This window comes from Patagioenas fasciata, chromosome 6, assembly GCF_037038585.1.
Source record: "Patagioenas fasciata isolate bPatFas1 chromosome 6, bPatFas1.hap1, whole genome shotgun sequence".
Classification (NCBI taxonomy): Eukaryota; Metazoa; Chordata; class Aves; order Columbiformes; family Columbidae; genus Patagioenas; species Patagioenas fasciata.
This window is the reverse complement of record NC_092525.1, coordinates 24414029-24433412: the sequence shown is the minus strand read 5'-3', so window position 1 is coordinate 24433412 and position 19384 is coordinate 24414029. Positions and strand designations below refer to the sequence as shown.

General features: G+C 47.1%; 1 protein-coding gene across 2 annotated transcripts; it reads left to right on the top strand.

Annotated features, from left to right (window-relative positions):
• The first annotated feature begins 12198 nt into the window (after positions 1 to 12198).
• Positions 12199 to 19290, top strand: RGS4 (regulator of G protein signaling 4). 2 transcript variants are annotated; one of them, XM_065842761.2, is made up of 5 exons: positions 12431 to 12634; positions 14954 to 15058; positions 16012 to 16073; positions 16759 to 16925; positions 17446 to 19290. In XM_065842761.2, exons 1-5 carry the CDS (start codon positions 12591 to 12593, stop codon positions 17695 to 17697), a joined length of 630 nt encoding a protein of 209 aa, XP_065698833.1. In that variant the 5' UTR covers positions 12431 to 12590; the 3' UTR covers positions 17698 to 19290. The 2 variants fall into 2 exon arrangements, with proteins under 2 accessions (XP_071666381.1, XP_065698833.1); XM_071810280.1 differs by lacking the exon at positions 16759 to 16925 and having other exon boundaries at positions 12199 to 12634; positions 17446 to 17664.
• Positions 19291 to 19384: the final 94 nt, after the last annotated feature.

Genomic DNA, 19384 nt, shown 5'->3' with positions numbered 1-19384 from the left:
AATTAACTAAAAACCAGAAACACTGATATCGTCTTTTCCCTTGGGACTGGTCACTGTGAGCTGCTTTCTCCAGCCAGAGAATCAACTTCCTTTTCCCCGGGGTTGCGGAGTAGGCAGAAATCCATTTGGCTCAGAAAAGAAAAAAAAAAAAAAAAAGTGGAAAGGTCTGTACTGCAAAGAGCAGCTGCACTGCCCCTGCTGAAGACAGGTTGTATGGAACCGGTGAGTCCCTGCTGTTCAGCAACAGTTCTGTTTGTCTCTGAGACAGCTACATGAGATGGTTAGGAGCAGGACACAGTCTGCCCCCAACATTTAACCAAAAACCTTACATGCGAGTATCAAAGCTGAAATTTAGCCTCCGGTTTTATCATTTCCTCTATAGGCCCTTGTTTTTCTAATGGTGTTATAAACCCTTCCCTAGGTAATCCAGTCTAGTATTTCATGATCCCACAGCTGTAAAAATCTTGTCTGCTCTCTAATCTAATCCTTACTTGCTGTAATTAAAAAAAACAAACAAACAAACAAACAAACAAACAAACACCAAAAAAACAAAAAAAAAACCAAAAACCAACAAACCAGAACAAAACAAAAATACAATAACAACAACAATAATGACAGGATGCACAAACCAATGGATACACAGATCCTTTGGAATGCACCTAGCATTTTTGTGTTCTGGTGCATGCTGCTGTGTAATAGTTGATTACTCAGTGGCTCATGCTGTGAATTTGCACACTCTGCAGTGCATGAGGAAAAGTATGTGACCCCATGTAAGCATGGGATTAGGTGACTGAGAGGAAACAACGTTACAAATAGTTTAAAGAGCTAATACAAAATATTTCAATTCCTTAATTTGGTTTAAAAGCCTAACTTTAGTAAAAATATGAATTAATTTGAAAAGAAAAGCTGTTACACTCTATTGTCCTAAACTGTGTATCTCATCTATTCATCCTACACTCACCTTGAGCAGACTGTGTGGATGGCACAATCTGCTCCCCCTCCCTTTGTTCCCTGTACAGAATTGCTCATATTGTAATTCTCGATGCTTTCCCTCATTACCAAGTCTCTATTTACACTGCTTCTGAGCTCTGTACGTGCTAGATTCAGCACTGCTTTTCCCTGGCAGAGTATCTGGAGATTCTGGACTGAATTGGAAGGGGGAGGATGTTTCCACCTAAGCCCCTTGGAGGTCTGATCTGATGTACTTGCAGCTACACGAAGTATTTGCTTCACTGAATTGTGAACTGTGGGTAATTTGATCAGTTAGTTCATCAGTGGAGGTTGGTTGAGATAGTCATGTTTCTGCACCGATACCAAAATACATTTCCTGAAAATACAATAGCAGCTGCAGAGCACAGAATAGGGATGGATAAAAACTGCATGGAGTCTTACCTGGGAACAACTTCTGTGTCCCTATATAATAACACCTGAGCGTGTGCTGTGGGTTCAGGATCTGATACTGAAGGATTTGCCGTGAAGCTCTGTTGACCTCAGGCTGGAGGTAGCGTATCTTCTTCTGCTCTCTCACGGGCAACTCCACACAATGTGTGATAGAGAAGTTGAAGAGAAAAATTATAATCCTTCTACTCCTAGAGCTCTCCCCACTCCCCTTCCAGCTTCTGCTGCACATTAGCTTGTGTGACTCACACAGAACAAAGACAAGCAGGATTTTAGAGCTGATTTCTTTAAAATTTGAGCCCACTTTGGTCTATGCTGCTGACGGAGTCCAACCTGCCTCCTCCACTGGACTGATGGGCTTTGGACCAAGTGTGCATATATCAGAGAATTTAAAAAGCAGTAAAACAGCACAGTGGGATTCAGCCTCTATTATCCAGGAACCATAAGTAAAAGTGATCCATGGCTGGATGCAGGAAAATGGAGAAAAACAGAAGCAAAAACCTCTCCTGTCAACACCAGATTCCACGCAGTGGAGTAACCCTGTTAAGCTCAGCACTATCACATTAATGTACCTTGTCTATGAATGTATATATTGTGGCTGTCATCTGTTGACAGTGCCTCCTAGTATGAGCATCATGGTGTGAAGTCCTTGTGTCAAACCAGCCCTGGGGATGGGACACCAGGCTGAAGATGCTGAACTGGAATATGCTGCCCCCAGGGCACTGAGTTCTCAAGCCGTAGCAATCTGACCTTTTATGAGAAATACCTTGAGCCATTCTTTCAGGGGTTATGGCACTGCTGGAGCAGGTGATGCTCTTGGCTCCACTCCGTTCTCCATGACTTTTTTTACTTTTTGAGACTGGGCTGCAGCTGGCAAGACAGCTGGCCTCTGTACCTCCTGCCTTACTTTTCCTTTGCATCTCATTGATCAGAGGCTACTTCAAGTGTTGCTCATTAACCGTTAAAAAAAATCCTGTTGGAACACAATTTTTGCTAGATAAAGAAAGTGTCACAATTCTCACTGCTGCAACAGAACAGCACTGCAGAAAAATAGAAACATGCCCAGGATGGTGCTTTTAGATTACTGTAGCACAGAGTCCCTCAGCAACAAGGACATGAGCACCAGTGATTAGCAGAGAAACCAGCCTTGAGGGCTTGTTTTGATTTCTGCCTCAGCCTCCCAATCTAACACATTTAATGTGCATCAGGGAGCAGGGCAAGGAGACACTTTGTTCTCATATCTCATGAAGTCAATCAGCTGCATAATATGAACCACTGAGGCAACAGGAACGTGATCAAGTGCAGAGAAGGGATACATGAAACGCTTTATTGTGGCTATGGGAAGGGGTGAGCCAGGCCCCTCTCTATCCACCTCATCTTTTCCAAGCTGCCTTTAAGCCTGTTTTGTATTAGCTGCCTGTCACTCTAAATGCAGCTCAGACTGTAAGTTAGCTTCCCTGGAGCCCCCGTCTATTAGGATAGGAGAGGTAAGCACCCCCAAAAGCTTCTGTAGCGATTTGGAATTTAAATCAGACACTTCCTTTGCATTAGCTTCACAACAGGGCAGGGATTGCTCAGCGTCTGTGCGATGCTGCATGCTGAGCAGAGCTGGCTGGTGCCAGCATGTGTGCCAGACAGGTGAGAGACAACACCAGGACAGGCTGTCACCCTGGCCCTTTGATTCAAAGGGCTAGACTCTTAAGGGGGAAATGGCCTTTTTTTCTTAAGATAAGGCTTAAACTTAGAGCTCCTGCAGCTTGCGAGACGAGTCTATGCAGCTGGTCTGGTGTGGTGCAAGTAGATTTCTTTCTATGACCACCAGCCCCCCCCCATCCTTCTGAAGCTGGGCCACTGTGCAGCCAGGAATACCTGTGACACCATCCAGAGTACCAGAGATCCATGTATCATGGTAGCCTGAGATCTTAGCTGTTTCCCCTCCTGAGGCTTCTGCTTTTCTTTCATCAACACATGCTTAAACATTTTACAGATCCATTGTGCTTATTCAAAGCTTGAGCTGCAGATTTACCAGCCCATATCAGAGGGGACAGACCCTCCACACAGGGCAAAAATTGTAACACCCTGAGCATGAACCTGGAAAAGCTGTGTGTGTTTTTGGCAGTGTCTGCCTCTGATGAGGAAGAAATGCTTCATTGGAGCTTGATGCTGACTTAGAAAATGGCAGGTGACCAGTCTGTTCTCTCCCCACACAAAGTCTGATGTGATGCCTTACCCAATGCTCCATGTATACCTACTGGCAGCTAAGCCCCACATATTTTGGTTCAAGGAGGCAGGGTCACAAGGTAGGTAGCAGTGAGGTATGCTGAAGGGAGAGCAGGCAAAAAGAAATTGCTCCAATATGAATCCTTCCAGGCATCTACCACTGTCTTAGGCAATTTCCTTCTTAGCCTAACAAACAACAAGAGTATTTGCTGTTGAAAGCACATCTGAAAGCTATGGGAGCATATAATGGCTCTGAGGGGCTTCTGGGCTTTCTTGCTTCAATGTTGTAAATTCATCTCTCATCCTTGTTACATTAGCACTATTTTTAGCTGCTCTTACTCAGAACATAAGTGATTCTCCATTATGAATCTGAAGCACAAGATAACAATACAGACAATTAGGGATGTTGCCAAGCAGAAGGGTCATGCTGGAGACTTGTGCCTGGCACAGCTCCCCTAGAGATCATGCCATGCCATCCCTAAGCAATTGGGGCACTTGTTTCAACTCTCGGTGACCTCTCTTGCAGGACACCAAACCACTCAGTGCATGGACGTGCTCTCTTCAGGGACAGCCAAGCCTCCTGGGACTCCCTTGGCTGCTGGACTGTGTTCCCAAGGATTGTCTTGTCCAGATGCTGTGGGACGTGTCCTCCTCCTTCCCACAGCTCATCTCTGGGGCCTCTCCTCACGTAGCTTCCTGCCCCCTTTGTACATCACTGGCCACTTCATCCGCTGCTGCTCTCCTCCTTTCCAGCTCTCATGACCCCAGCCTTTCCCCTTGCTGACCAGCGTAGCTCCACCTCATTCCTCAGCCTTCCCTCCACAGGCAACCCGAGGTGCTGGTGCTCACAGGGCAAGGGAAGAACGCAGCTAGGGTCTGCTGGTGGCAAAGAGATAGGACATGTCTTAAGAGGTGGAGGTGAATGCACAGTGGTGTGAGGCTATCTCAGGGATAGAGGAAGAGGACAAGCAATGCCCAGGGAGGATTTGCCAACTGATGGGATATTGGGCATGTTTTTTGTGGGCATCTAGTGCTCTCTGTAAAAAAACAGGGTCCATGCCTGGCAACCCTTTCCAGGTGGAACAAGCCCATGAAATTAGGTGGAGTGGCAATCTCATGTGGGGGTCTTGTGGGTGAAGTTTAGCTGAACTGACACAGAATAAGAAACACAGTTTGTCAGTACTACCTCACCAGAGGCTTGCAGTTCCCCCATGATAAACAAATAGGATAAACACTTTGTACTTATGGAATACCAAGCACTTTGTACATGATGACAGTCAATATATACTGTGATAATGCTGAACAGTACAACTGCTTTCAGAGCCGTGCTTGTTTTCAGAGCTATCTTGTCTCTCCAGAGATCAGAAATAGCACCCTCAATCCGAACATACTTGATCTGAGAAAGTCCAGGTTCATAATGTGCCTTTATAGCTCCATCTCTGAGATTATCAAAGGCAGCATCTCCTTTGATTCTTGCATTATATCCTTGGGACCACAAGCCCTCTGTATATGCCATTTTAAGGATTGCTGCAGTAGGTCTTGATCAGATTCCTGTGTGCTCCAAATGTTGGATGAGCCAGTTGTGGATGTTGGAGGCTTGATTCAAAACAAACCCTTATTTTTTCCTTCTCAGTTGAAACTTATTTCTAGCTGAAACACCAAAGCACAAGTGTGCCTTGGGATAGCAGCTTGCAGGAGCCTCACCTGCTGAGCCAGTAATTGCAGTCTTTAGCATCCAGCCTGCATCCAGAGTAGCAGAAAGACAGGCAAACAGGGTTTCAGAAGAACACAGTAAGCTCTCAGCCATATGTGTCCTGCTGAGAAGGTCAGAAGGATGAAATATAACAACATGGAGCATTTATTTCTTTTTTGGGAAAAGAAGAAATTTATAAATGATGCAGCATTAAGAGTTGTTACTCTCAGCAGGATGCTGCAAGCATCAGCTGCAGGGCACAGCCATGTGCCATAGATTTTGCTCACAGCTCTTTCTCTGATGTTTTTTCCCTGCAGCACAGTGAAGCTCAGGTCTGCTTGGATTTTCAGCACTGCTGTAAAGTAAATTTTAAATAGCAAGAGGTCTTGGTAAAGCACAGCTCACTGACTAGTATCTGTTTTCCAGTAGTCTTTGTATGTCTATAATATACTGTATGCATTTCTGCGGCATCAGCCTCTGCAGCAAGTGACTTGCAAGTGTAGCAGTTCCACATTTTTCCTATGCTGGATGTTTGCCACTTGCAGTTTCATTCTGTCCAGTTCACCTCCAAGATACAGATTGAGGAACTTCAGGCTAGGATCAGCTGTTTTCAGTACAGTTTCATTTTACTGTTTCCTTTTTTTTTGTGATTTCTAAAGCAGCTGCTTATCGGGGCAGACTGATTCATTGAATACCTGGTACCTTTTAGGATTGCTCTTTAGGCTGGGGCCACATCAAGAGCATTTACTTCCACCACAAGTCAACTCAGCCATTCTATGCAGCAGGCTGGCATCACACAGTGCTTTTGAATAGATGCTTTTCCTCTGCTGCAGGTGCTTGTCCTTGCTTTTGTGTTTCTTTATTCTGCAATTATGATGTTCTGCAACCCCATCCGCAGACTTGTCCAACATCACCTTTTAAATAACTGGCATACTCTTGAGACAGGCTTTGACAGATGCTTACCACTTCCAAGCTGCCTTTTGTAAGCTGTCTTTGAGAATTAAATAACAGTGACCAGGGCAGTAAACAATGTGCTTTGCATGCTGAGCCACGACCCCACTGACAAAATATCACCTAGGCTCTGTACTTCTGAATAAAGCTATAGCCTTTGTGCCCTGGCATGGGCCCTTGTGTTATGGCAGCTCTAACCCTGCCCAGCTGCCACTAGAAAGGTAAGAAGGAAGGTCGGTCTGTATAAGGTTAAGACAGTAGGTCTAACTGGCTCTGCAGTGACAGAATATTTATCCTTGCAGCTTGTAACTTCACATCCTCTGGTAAGTGTCTAAGCAGAAGATAGCTCAATAGCATTAAAAAGCTGGGCTTTTTAAAGCTGTAGAAAAGAAGTCGCTGCACAGCTGGGTTGCTAAGGTGCAGAAGTACACTGTACTAAGGGTGTCTTAATTTCTGACGCATGAACCCTCTTTCTGCCTCCCTTTACGCCTCCTCCTCCTCTCTACCTTAAGGCACATTCGAGTGAAGCAATCAGCCCAGGCGAGGTGTGCGCAAACCACTGACTGTTGCTAACCCAGTGATGGGTCCGTGGGGTCAATCTGGGCTGTCCCACCGTTGCCATTCACAGCTCCTGTCTCAATAGGGCATTTCCCAGCAAGCAAACAGCTTGCCAAGAAGAACATGAAGTAACACAGAATTCTGTGCTTAAATCAACAGCAGCTAAATTCCAGTAGCACTATATATCAGGTCAAAATATGGACTGAAAATACTTAGATCTGGTTGCTGTCAAGGGTGAGGTTGTTCACTGTGGGCAGTCTATGGTGCACATCTCACTAGAGCTGCCTTTGCTCGGTGGGAGCAGCACCCAGCTGTTGAGTGTTGTGCTTCAGGCAGGATATGTGGGCTGTGGAGGGGCTGGGAGCACACAGACACGAGAAAACCGGCTCCTTCGCACCCCCAGGCACCTTTCAGGGACAGAAGCAGCAATGAGAGACTTCCCAAGAAGCTGCAGGCAGAGCTGGGACATGAGGCAAGCATCTGCTCAGTGTCCCTTGCAAAGGACCAGCAAATGTGTCCCTGCCTGGGGGCTGCGCAGACCTGGGGATCATCTACACAGTTTTAATATCAATCAGGTGCAACTGGCTTGCACTAAGATTCTTAGAGGAACAGGCTAAAGGGCTCTCAGGACAAAAAGTGGTCATTTTCCACATGTTTTAGAATAAAAGGAGTCTAGAAGAAAGCTATGCTGTAAGCGGAGGTGCACAATATAGTCACAGAGCTATTAACCTTTTGATCAGTGCAGGAGCACTATTAGTACGGACGATAGCAGGCTCATTTGAAAAGGTGGTGATATAATTGATACCAACTGATGTGATTTAATGGGAAAATAGACCTTTTATAATGAGCTTAATAGTGCTTTTATGAGGGAGTTGTGGTGGTGAAATAGATTTATAAACACATATGGCTTGCTACAAATATTTGGCTTAAAATGTCATAAAATCCATATTAAATGGATTAAAAGTGGCTAAATGAGACATTTCAAAGTGTTTTTAGTGTTGGGAAAGCATCAGTGAACAGGCACATGTTTGCTTTGTTTGTGGTTCAGTGTTATTCAAAACTTTCTTAGTGATTGAGCCGAAATGTTTAAGGAGCTGTTAATCAAGATGGATCATTAGACAGAGATTTGGGAAACTGGACAGCAAATTACTCAAATTATCATTTTTCTGTTGTGTTATGCCCACAAACAAGAACAATAGCCAGACAAAAAAAAAGTAACACTTATTTCATTAGTAAACCCAAAGGAGGAGAAAAAAAAAATCCATTTGGGCTGAACAAAATTCTTCCTTTGATACGAAGTGAAGTCTTTTCTTCTGAGTACTAACAGGAGAGAGGTAGGCAGCCCAAAAACTGAGGGTTGAAGCAAAGAAAAACCCAACCAAAACCCCCTAAACTATTAGGAACTTCCAAGCGTCTAGAAATGACAAAAACTACTGATATTGTAGGTGCATGTATAAGTAGAAAAACACTTGAGGACGTGGAAAAATTGTATGAGTTGTATGTTTGGTTTTATGAATTGCATGAAGATGATGGGGCTAAGGAACCCACAGGATGAATGCGTTAACATTTACAGAGCATCATTTTGGAGAGGAGCAGGCTCAGCAAGGAACTACAACAACAAACCAGAGCTGCTTTGCATTTAAAAGTTCACCTTTGCCTTGTCCAAGAGAAGCAGAGAGGTGACTGGGTACATCCACTTGAGCAGGTTTCTGTGTGAGCAGCGAATTAACCGTGTGAGGGAGCGGTGAGTGATCCCTTTTGCCAGGGCTGATTTGGGAGGAGATACTTTCTCCTCAAAGCTGCCTCTGGGGGCTGTTTATGGGGCCATAGCTGTAGCTGTGTGTGAAGTCAGGCGGTACATTGCAGAGACATGGGAAAGAAGGATTTCCGCAGACTCAGCTATGGGACAGCGTTTCTGGGAATCCCAGTGCTGGCAGGGAGACCCTATAGGGACAAGTGTGGCCTCTCCATGTGTGTTTTAGGGAGGTCAGGCCATAGTCAGGGCCCTGGGACAGGAAACGTGGCTGCACACGCTGAACTGATTCATCCAAGCCCAGATCCAAATGGTCCTTCCAGGGCGCTCTGCTCCCAGCTCATTAGCCATAATTCAATTAAAGCACACATATATGTGGAGAAGATGCAGCCCTCATTACTGGAAGGAAATCTTACCCACTAAAGAGTGTACTGGAGAAGAAATCAGCAGTGGGAGGTTGCACTGGAAGGGATTTTGTGCAGAGTGCTTGAGGCTGGGCTGAGGGAGATGCAAATTAAGGAATTCATCTCAGCTCCAGGCTCCCTCCCTGCAACGAGGCTCAACGCCAGGGCTGACCCATGGACACTTCTGTCCGCAGGGCAGCTGCTTATGCAGGGCTTCTGTAGTGCTGGGGACCATTGACACCCCAGTTAGTCCTTCTCAAGGGTGTGGGGGCTGCTCTGGCTCCCCACCAATGCTGTCTGCAGAGCAGATCGGTGGCCAGACTGATGTTGGGATGGGGATGCCTATGAGAAAGATGGGCAGTGCCCTGCCTAGTGTCACCCTGTGCACCAGGCCATTTGCCAGCCCCACCCCCAGGGTGCCTGGCTGGCTTTGTGAGGTGTGATGAGGAGGAAAATTGGGCCACAGTTAGCAAGATGGGCTGGGGAAGGCAGCAGTGACAGGAAAGACTCTGGCCCAGCAGCATATCCTCACAGGTCCCATTACATACCCTTCCCCATTTCCAGTGACACAAAACAGCCTTTTGCGTGCCCAGGCATCCCACAGCACACTGCTCTGAGGTGGGGAGGGACTGAGGTGGGAGAGCAACAGCCTGGAGTAGCCATGACCACTGAAGCAGCGTTCCCCATGCTCCCTGCCTCCTCCCACGCCTGCCGCTGAGCCCAGGGACACATACCACACTTGTGTTTGAGGCGAGCACACGTGTATGACGTTTATCCCTGGCAGCGATGGTGGGAGGGAAAGCTTCATTTGCAGCCTCATCTCTTGCTGCTTGGGGAGGCAGGGGACACAGCAGGGATGAGTGGGTGGGGGATGAGGGATGCTACAGTGGGAAACACAGACATTTACTATCGTGCTGTTCCCTGTGAGCCCCTGGGTACCTCCAAAGCACCACACAGTCAAGAGGTGTATTGGCCAGGGAGCCCCCAGCCCATCCTCACTGCTGATTTCTTCATGCCACAGGTGAAGTGAGCCAGAGGTGATGTGACAAACTTAAAAAACCGGTGTGAATTGCTGCTTCTCTGTCTGGCAGGGAGGAGGAGATTTTGGTGTTGAGCACAGCACAGTCTGTGCCCTGGGAAAAGAAGCCTGACTATGAAGGGTAAGAGATGGAAGGTGGTGCTTTTGGTTGGGGACCAGCTGGAGCAGCTAAGAGGATATTAAACTGCAACAGCTGGGAAACAGAGCTGAGAGGAGAAACAGTATGCAAACCCAAACTCCTCACATGGGGACCAGAATGAATCACTGTGCACTAATGAACTGGAAAAAGTGAAATTTTAACTGCAGCAGTTGCAGGAGTTTGCATACTCAGTCCAGGGAGGATGTTTTTAATGGCAAAGCCCTTTGGGCTGGCTGTTGTGATGGCAGTGTTAGAAATTTCTCATTGCAGTTTGTTCATGTGGAAGTTGCAGAATCCAGGTGACTTATGTTGACAACATCAGCATTCGAGTGTCATTAGAGCTGCACAGCAAGCATGTTTATAATCCAGAGAATTGTGAGATTCCTAAATTTGGTTACACACTAATTTGCAGAGAAACTGCAGAATTTCTGTATTTTGCACAGAGGTTCCCTGCCCTCTCAAGCAGCCTGTGGGAGATTCCCGAGCCAGGAGGTCAGGCCAGGGCTGCCAGGGTTCAGGTCAGGGTTAGAGCTTGCAGACACCTGGACCATGTCAACCAGCTGAGCTCTTGAATTGCTTGAATGAATGTGCTGCAGTTGTACACAAACAGTAGTAACATTGTATAAGTTTGATATTAAAATTAAATTAATTAACAATTAATTATTTAACTAAGTTTTATCCTGTTGGCTGTATTCTGCCCTTTGGCTTCTCTCCTCCCCAAACAGAAGACATCAAAGCGCTTTGGAACCAACTCTGCCCATGCTCAGTCGCTTCCTACAGATCCACCCAAGTGCTGTCAGCTCACCAACACTAAAAGCACAAGGGGATTCACTTGGTTAAAGTTTTACACTCCCTTTTGCTGGAGGTGATTTTTAGTCCAAACAGAACTTTGCAGGCATGTTGCCCCAGGTTTGGCAACAGGACAGTCACATTTGTAAAAAAAGCATTTTAAAGTTAATTAGAGCAATGCCCTTCAGCACAGTTAATGATCCGAGAGGCAGGTAAACTAGTCTGGGATTTGGGTTGTCTCTGCTGCTGGCTGTAGGGTCTAGAGACTCAGGAGGTAAAAACTCACCTTGCAACTTCTGTAGACCGTGGGCAAAGAACTTAGAGGTTTCTGGGGAGAGGGAGCACAGCAGTTGGTAGCGTGGGCAGACATCCTGCTGCTGAACTGAAGCTTCTTTACTTCATAGCAGTAGCAAGACTGGAAATGCAGCAGACCATATGCATGTCCGTCTGCCCAAAGCTTTTTCCTCTTCTGTAATGATGGTACAGGCTGTGCTGAGCTGCAGTTCAATAAATATCAGCCAAGTCTCTCTCTCCAGGGGGGCAACTGCCTTCTTCACCCTCCAAAGGCTGAGGACATGTGGTGTAGCTGGAGTCATTCTGCTCTCCCGTGGGACTACAGCAGAGCCAGGTAGCGCAGTTCCCACAAAACAACCCCACAGACAGGTGTTTCATGGGTCTGTCCTTTAGCACAGAGCAGCCTCAATGCTGCTACAAAGTCCTCTCTGGGCAGGCATAGTTATGCCTATTGTTTTAATTAATCATCTTCCCTTAGGTACTTGGGGGCTGGTCTGGCTTTTGATTAGGAGCAAATTAAAATGAAGAAGTAAGGTACTACAGTCATACTCATATATGTAAGGCAGCCGTGTTGTCAACTTCTTGTCTTTGCTACACATGTACATGGGCTGTCCCCAAATGTGTGTGTGGTGGGACACGTTTTATATTCCAAAAGTCATATGCCCCTCAAGCTTTTTTGTTTTTCTGCCTGATCAAATGTATGTATCCACATGCCTCTAGAACAAAACAGGACAGTCTCATCTGCATGGGTACTTCTTTGGTGAATTTACATTCTTCTTTCCTTAGAGCTCTGGTTTCTGCATTTGTTGGGATCATGGGAACCTTCTGTGTTTAAAATTCTTGTCCCTTGTTTTTGCCAGGTTGCTTTAAATAGAAGGGGGAAATGAACAGTGGAAGCAGCAAAGCTCATCTCACTTCTCAGAATTGATTCTCTGACCCCTTTTGCTGTCTGTGTCCCTCTGAAAATCTCCAGCTTTTATCTGCACTGTTCTATCTTTTGCAATACAGGAAAGCCCCTGAAGCTTTTTCCACCCTTTTAAAAGAATCCACCTCTGCAGCCAGACACCAAGCTTCATTTCTGGTAAGGCTGTCAATCCCATTTACTCCTTTGTCTTGGCTTATACGTCACTCTCTTCTTTTTGGGTGGGCAAAAAGGGGACGGGTGCTGCTGCTGTGCTGAGTCCTGAGTGGGTCAGCGAGCACTGCTGGGCTGTCTGGGCTGGGCTATAAAGCAGAGTCGCTGGCTGAGAGACCAGGCTGAATTCTGCAGACGGCGAAGGACCTGCACGCAGCCTCTGTGCCTCCCGCCTCGTTGTTTTTCCTGGAATACAAAATCCAACCTCCGGAGCAAGATGTGCAAGGGACTCGCTGCACTGCCAGCCACTTGCTTAAAAAGGTACTGTTTATTTCTGAGCAACTGTTAATGGTCTTGTTAGCCTGGAGTTATGCTGATGTATTGCACTTTGTGTCTGAAGCAGAAGTGGCACATTCAGCTCTGATTCTTTTGTAAGATTAGATACAAATGATTGCTTACAGGGTTTTCTGTTTGTTTTTTTTTTTTCCCGTTAGAAGCAGAATTGCATAAAGGTTTTATACTGAGCTGTGGGAACCCTAAGCTCATCCTTCCCATCAGCAAAACAAGCAGCTTTAGCGTTGCCGTATTTCGATACTCTTGTCATCTGCTTCTGTTGCAAGCTTTGCACCCCTTATCTCCTTTGAATCCTCTGCTCAATTTTCTTTTCTGGATGTTTTGAGGAGGAAGCAAGGCAAATGGGGATTTTAAAAAAAAAAAAAAAAAAAAGAGCTCATTCCCCAAAATGCATCTCAAATGCAGAAACTCAGCCTGGCAGGGATGGGGGCCAGCTCTGGATGCAGCACCAACCGGTGTGGGGTCAGCCTGCACCCCCGGGTGTGTCCTGGTGATGAGGGACCAGGTCAGGCTTTACCCCCAGTGTACATTGCTATGGGGCTGATGTGGGGCTGGCCATACCCCCACTGTGTGGTGCTGGTCAGGGTGGGCTGAGCTGTACCCCCGCCACGGGTGCAGGATCTGGCTGCATCCCAGTGTGCAGTACCAACCAAATACCCCAGTGCCAGCAGAGCAGAGCCTGTGCGCTCCCAAACACACCCTTGGCAGCATGGCCTGCCCCGCAGCCCAGTGTGAGGCAGTCTCTGTGCCTGTGAGGGAGCCACGAGCCCTCCTGGAGGGGGGTTACTCCTTTTCAGGTGCTATGGGATGTGGAGACCCCCAGCAGGGTGGCTCAGGTCCCCAGAATGGCACCTGCTCTGCAAAACTTCCTTCTCATCCAGCCCATGCAAAGTTGCACGGGTCTGTGATGGCGCAGTGCTATGTTTCTGGCCACTCATGACCCCAGGAGCATTCCTGAGGCTGCTCTCCAGTGGCTGTGCAATGGAAGAGGGTTGGGAAAGTGCAAACTGAGGTTCAGCCTGCTCCCATCAGGGAGAAAAGGCTCCCTGCTCATGGTGGGTTTGAAAACAAGTGCTGAAAATGTGAGGAAAAAATATGGACACTATGTGCCCACAATTTGCAGGATCATTTGGGGGGGGGAGGAAACAAACAAACAAACAAAACCCACCAAGAACATTTGAAAAAAATGCAAAGGAGAAAAATAAGTTTCTGTCTTTTAACCACCTCTGTCCAGGATTCCCAAAAAAATCCTAATGCTGGCACTGTTAAGGAAAAATTTGTGAGTCCAAGCAAGCAGCAAGATAAGATATGGCCACGGCTGCTGACAGGGCGCCATGGCTGGAGCAAAGAGCAGTGCTGGGAGGCTGAGCAGCTGCTGGAGCTCAGCTCTGCAGCACAACCTTCTGCTCTGCTCCAGGCTCTGATCTGAGAAGCAGGAGAAGAATTTCCTGCTTACCCTGTCATTGAACCCTGCAGCAGGCCAGGGCTTGCACCCCTGAGCAAACAGGACTGATTTAGCCACCCCTTCCTTCTTAAACTAGGAGGAAATCCAGAGAGATGCTGAACCCCACACCAACTGCATATGTAGAATATACTGTCAGTCAATGCTTGTCCTGAGCATGCTGGAAAGCAGAATAAAATTAATCGTGCATCCTCACAGGAGCTTGCTGTGGAACAATGGAGTAGCTTACAGTTGGCATGGGATGGTTGTGGTGATGCTCCTGGCTCATTCCGTGGTCTTGCCTCACGGTCCTGCTCCCAACCCTTCACGTCCTCCCTTCCCTCTGTGCCACGAGCTTGGTGGGAGCCCTGGCATGGTCCCGCTGTCCTTGAGCTGGGTGGTGAAGTGGGGAGATGGCAAGGGGTGGAGAAAAAGGATTAGGAAGCATGTAGGGACTGGACACTGGTAGCTGGGCAAATCAGTTTAGGGTGGAGTGACACTTTTACAGCACAGCGATGCCCTTCTATCAGAATACTTTAACTGTAAACAAACAGTAGGAAAATAGCAGGTTCTCCCCCTTTGCTAGCCCTGCCTCTAGGCTGGTGACCTTCTCAGCAAGAAAATGGTGCTGTTGATCATGAAAAATGACTTATTTGACTCTGTTGTATTTGTCTAGTGACAGAAATGTGCATTACATGGGAAGTAGAAAGTCAGCTCTGGAGTCACTGTCAGTGACCTGCATTTGTGTCGCTGTGTAATGCTGAAGAAGCTTATTGCGGATGAGGAGGCTGCAGAGGGAGGTGCAATGCATTATCTTCATCTCTTTCTCAATTTGTTTCTTTCAGTGCCAAAGACATGAAGCATCGTCTGGGATTTTTGCTGCAGAAGTCAGACTCCTGCGACTACGGCTTTTCCCAGGGCAGGAAGGAGAAAACATCTTCAAGTCAGAGGTAAGAGCAGATGCTGCCACATAGTTAAGAGCATGCTGGCTGCAGCATGTTGTTTACTCTTTCACTGAGCTGAACTTCATTAGTGTTTTTGCTGCTGCTTCCCAGTACCTCCTGAAAACCTGTGTTAATCTAGTGTGGCAATCGTTCTCAGGTATTGATAGTCCCCTTCCATGAAGAAGGTTGAACTGGATGTCCCTTTCTGCCAACACTTCTGTGATTTGATGCACATGTGCACATGGAGAAACTCGTGCAGTCTCCTGCATGGGGGAATAACATCATCACAGGACCCATTGTGACTTGACACATCGCACAATCAGCAACACTGTCTCTTTGAGCTGGATTTGTGCAATGGCCCACACAGCTGCACGGAGGTATTGGCTCAGAAAACAGAGAGAGCAGCTTGTCAGGGTATTGCTGCTCTCACTGAGGAGCAAGTAGATGGTGTCCTTTCCAAGGAGGACTCCAAAAGCCAGGGTATGCTCCTGGAATAGATGAGCCCTAGATGTTCTGGTATGGTAGGAGGAATTAATGCAGGATGTGTTCCCACATTCTCCATGTGTTCCTAGTTCCCATGTTCCTCCCCCATACAGCCACTGTTCCCCTGACAGGTTAAAGAAATCAGCCCTTTGGAGTTCACTGATATGACCTGTCATCCGAAGTCCGTGCCTCAGCAAGAGATGGAGCCAGTCACAAAAGAGGCACAAAACCTCAACAATTCCTTTCCAGGGCATGGCTAGTGAAGGAGATTGCAAACCAGAATTTCTGTAGATTAGATCTGTGATTTCCAGGGGTCTCTGTAAAGCAAGCAGACATTTCCATCTTGGTCTCTTGTGTATGCGCTTACAACAATCAGGGAAAAAGATTTTTCTAATGGTGCTGAGCAAAAACCCAAATTTGTCCTTTCTGTACTCCCCTTAAATCTTGCCCATGTTTCTCCCTTTGTCTCCTTTTAGGGTTAGCCAAGAGGAAGTCAGAAAGTGGGCAGACTCTTTGGAAAACTTGATCCATCATGACAGTAAGTAATGACATGCCTGCGGAGTGTGTGCACTGTGAGCAGTCCCTGGAGGGGACACGAGACCTTCTCTCGTGTCTCTCAGAAGCAGACAGTAGCTCCTTTGGCCACACAGGCCTCCGGGAGGAGTGGTGAAAGGTCCTCTTGGTCAGATCCAAGGGACAATCCCAACATATCATGAGTGGGGCTTTGACCTGCTGCTGAGCTGTCCCCTCTGTGCAAGGGGAGGACAAGACTGCAGCACACACTTAACAGGGGGTTAAACAAGGACCAAAAAGTGGATAAACTGTTTGCAACTGAGCTCACAGGAGACTTTGTCTTCCTGTCGGTTTCAGGCTGCACTGGTGTCCTTGAGCTTTCCTTCTGTGCTGTTCCCATGGCCTGACGTTCTGCAGTGTGTGTTGGCTGTCTCCTCGAGGCCCTCTGGGAACATGCAAGTTGTTTGTGTTCTGGTTGAGACACTGAGGGTCGCAGTGGGGGAGCAGGCAGCTGAGGACCCACGTGTGACATCCTCATGGGGCCTGTCTAATTCCAGCCTCCTCCAAGGAGACAGGCAGATGTCCTGCTGGTACCCCTGGGAAGCTGCTCATTCAGCTCTGGGAAGAACCCAGAACTGCTGTTTGCTGGGTACAACTATCCAGGAACCGACACTCTTGCCTGATCTGATTTTCCTCTAAACAATCTGTAGGAGGACTGGCTGCTTTCCGTGCTTTTCTCAAATCTGAGTACAGTGAGGAAAACATCGATTTCTGGATCAGTTGTGAGGACTACAAGAAAACCAAGTCACCAGCCAAGCTCAGCCCCAAGGCCAGAAAGATCTATGATGAATTCATCTCTGTGCAGGCAACAAAAGAGGTATGTGCACAGAACATTTCACCCTAAATTCTGAACCAGGCCAGCAGCACAGGAAAAAGAGATCGGTAGTTTCACAAGAATTGAAGGGTGCTGCTTCTCTGCTAGGTAGCAAGGAAATGCTGTCCTTTCTATTGCTTTTGTTTTGGACTTGGATAGAGAGAAAGTGGGTGTAGGTACAACCACATGGCCATCCCATCTGCACGCTCAAATGGGAGAAGCCTGAGAGGACTATGATTCCCCATATTCCGTCTGCTCCCATGCAGTTGTTTGAGTTTCCTGACTGGCTGTATCCCAGAGGGATGTGTGTTAGTCTCCCCTGGCAGTTTGTCTGGCAGCAGAGATGTGTTGGTACCCAGCTGCACAGATTCTCCCATGGTTTTGGGGTGTCAACAGCCATTTCAGACAGCTGCCCACCAAGGACAGCTGGAGCACACTTGGTGGAGAGACACTTGGATTTTCCCTTAGCTATGCTAGCTGCTTCTGGTGCTGATTTTACTTATGCTGTCCCTTTGGCCCACAGGTGAACCTGGATTCGTGCACTCGGGAGAAGACAAGCCACAATATGCTGGAGCCTACACTGTCCTGCTTTGATGAGGCTCAAAGAAAAATATTCACCCTCATGGAAAAGGATTCTTACCGCCGTTTCCTGAAGTCCCCCTACTACCTGGACTTGGTCAGCCCACCTGGTGCTGGCTGTGGGCCCGAAAACTGTAAAAGAAGCCATGCTCACACTTTAGACTGCAACTCTAACATCATCTCTCAGTGCGCCTGAACCTGCAGCAAGGCAGGGGTGGGCTGGGTTCTCGCAAGAACATCCGGCAGCAAAAGCATTCATTGGCATGAAGCAACAGAGCTGTCTCCAGTAGCTGTCTAATGTCCCAGTTGTACCCCATGTCACGCAATAGCCAGCATTTGTAACCCAAGCCAGGCTCAGTTGGTGTAGCAAACCCTCCTCTGACTTGGTCGGTGTAGGAACCCTGGAGTCTGTGTCTGACGTGAAAGCTGGGCGCAGTCATTGCATGGCCACTGTGGTTCTGGTGAGCCTGGCAAGCCCAGGATGGCACAAGCCACCGAGGGACAGACCCACAGTGTCACAGTGTGACACCTAGCAAGGAGCAGGGGCAAGAGGAAGCCAAGGGAAGTGCTGGGGACTGTGATCTCCCCTTTCTAATTAGCAAAAGCTTAGATGGAAAGGACTTGCTCTGGTCCTTAGCTGTTCATATAGCTCCCAAAGGTCTAGCCTTTCAGTAGTATTTGCTCAGAACTCAGGCTGTGCTGCATTACAGTAATCAGACACAGGAAGAGCTCCTACTTCTTCTTGAAGGGAGACCAAAACTTTTTGGATGAACCTTGATCACCACAGCCACAACTGCAGGGAAACTCTCCTCTCTGGTCACTTTTCCCTCTGTAACATCTAGTTTATGCTGGCCAAGGATTTTTTCTGGGCCTGTATGGAGCTATTGTTTTGGAGGAGTTCATTATTTCATGTATTCTTAATTTTGTCCTTCATGCTCCAGGTTAAATACCATAGCTGAGTGGAACAGAAACATGTTCCTTTGCTCCCAGACTGATAGGTGTATATTACTGACTCTGGGGAGTACATTTGGATTCAAGTTTGCCTGCCCTGGTTTTTACAGAGTGGTTTGTGAGGGAATAGAACCACAACCACCACAGCTGGGGAGGAAAGGCCCTGCTTGTGAGTACTTGAAAATGTTTGGGTTTTTTTTAAATGTTATTTATGGGAGTTTGTATTTCAGTAGTAGCATGACTCACTTTTTTCTTGAAGATGGTAGGAGGAATGTGTCAGTTTCATTACTGCTCCTAGGCTTTGCTAGAAGGCAGCTTACATTTAAATCACCGCAGTTGGACATGGCCTTCACTGTAGGCTTTGGGACTGGCCTTGATCTGCAGTTGGAGGCACGAGGAATAGCTGCAGGGCTTGCTGCCTTGGGGTGCAGGACCAGGCATCACACTCTACCCCAGCCTTTGGTCTCTCCTTAGCTGGATGTTGCTGCTCTGACAGCTGTACATTCCTTGCTCTGTATCTCAGTCCAGACAACAGTTCTCACATCAAGGTTTTTCTATGACAGGAGGAGGCTGTGGTTCTCCCGTAGGCACTTCCAGACCCATAGAGAAACATCTCTTTTAGCATTTGCTTTATTTTGTATTTATTTGATTGTACTGACACATACCACCCTGCATGTTCAGCTAAGAGATGGAGAGGCTTGCTAAAGCTCTGAACATAGCCAAGCATGTGGCTATGTTTCATTTTCCTCTGGTACTGGGAACTCTTGATAACTATTGCAAAAACTGTGTTGATATTTAAATAATGATGAATACATTCTAAATAAAAATGTTTGCATTAGTCCCTTCTAAAATACAATTGTGTGAACCAAAGAAAATGCATGGAGATGCAATTCATTGGCCAAGGTTACTCTAAAAAGTCATTTTACAAATGG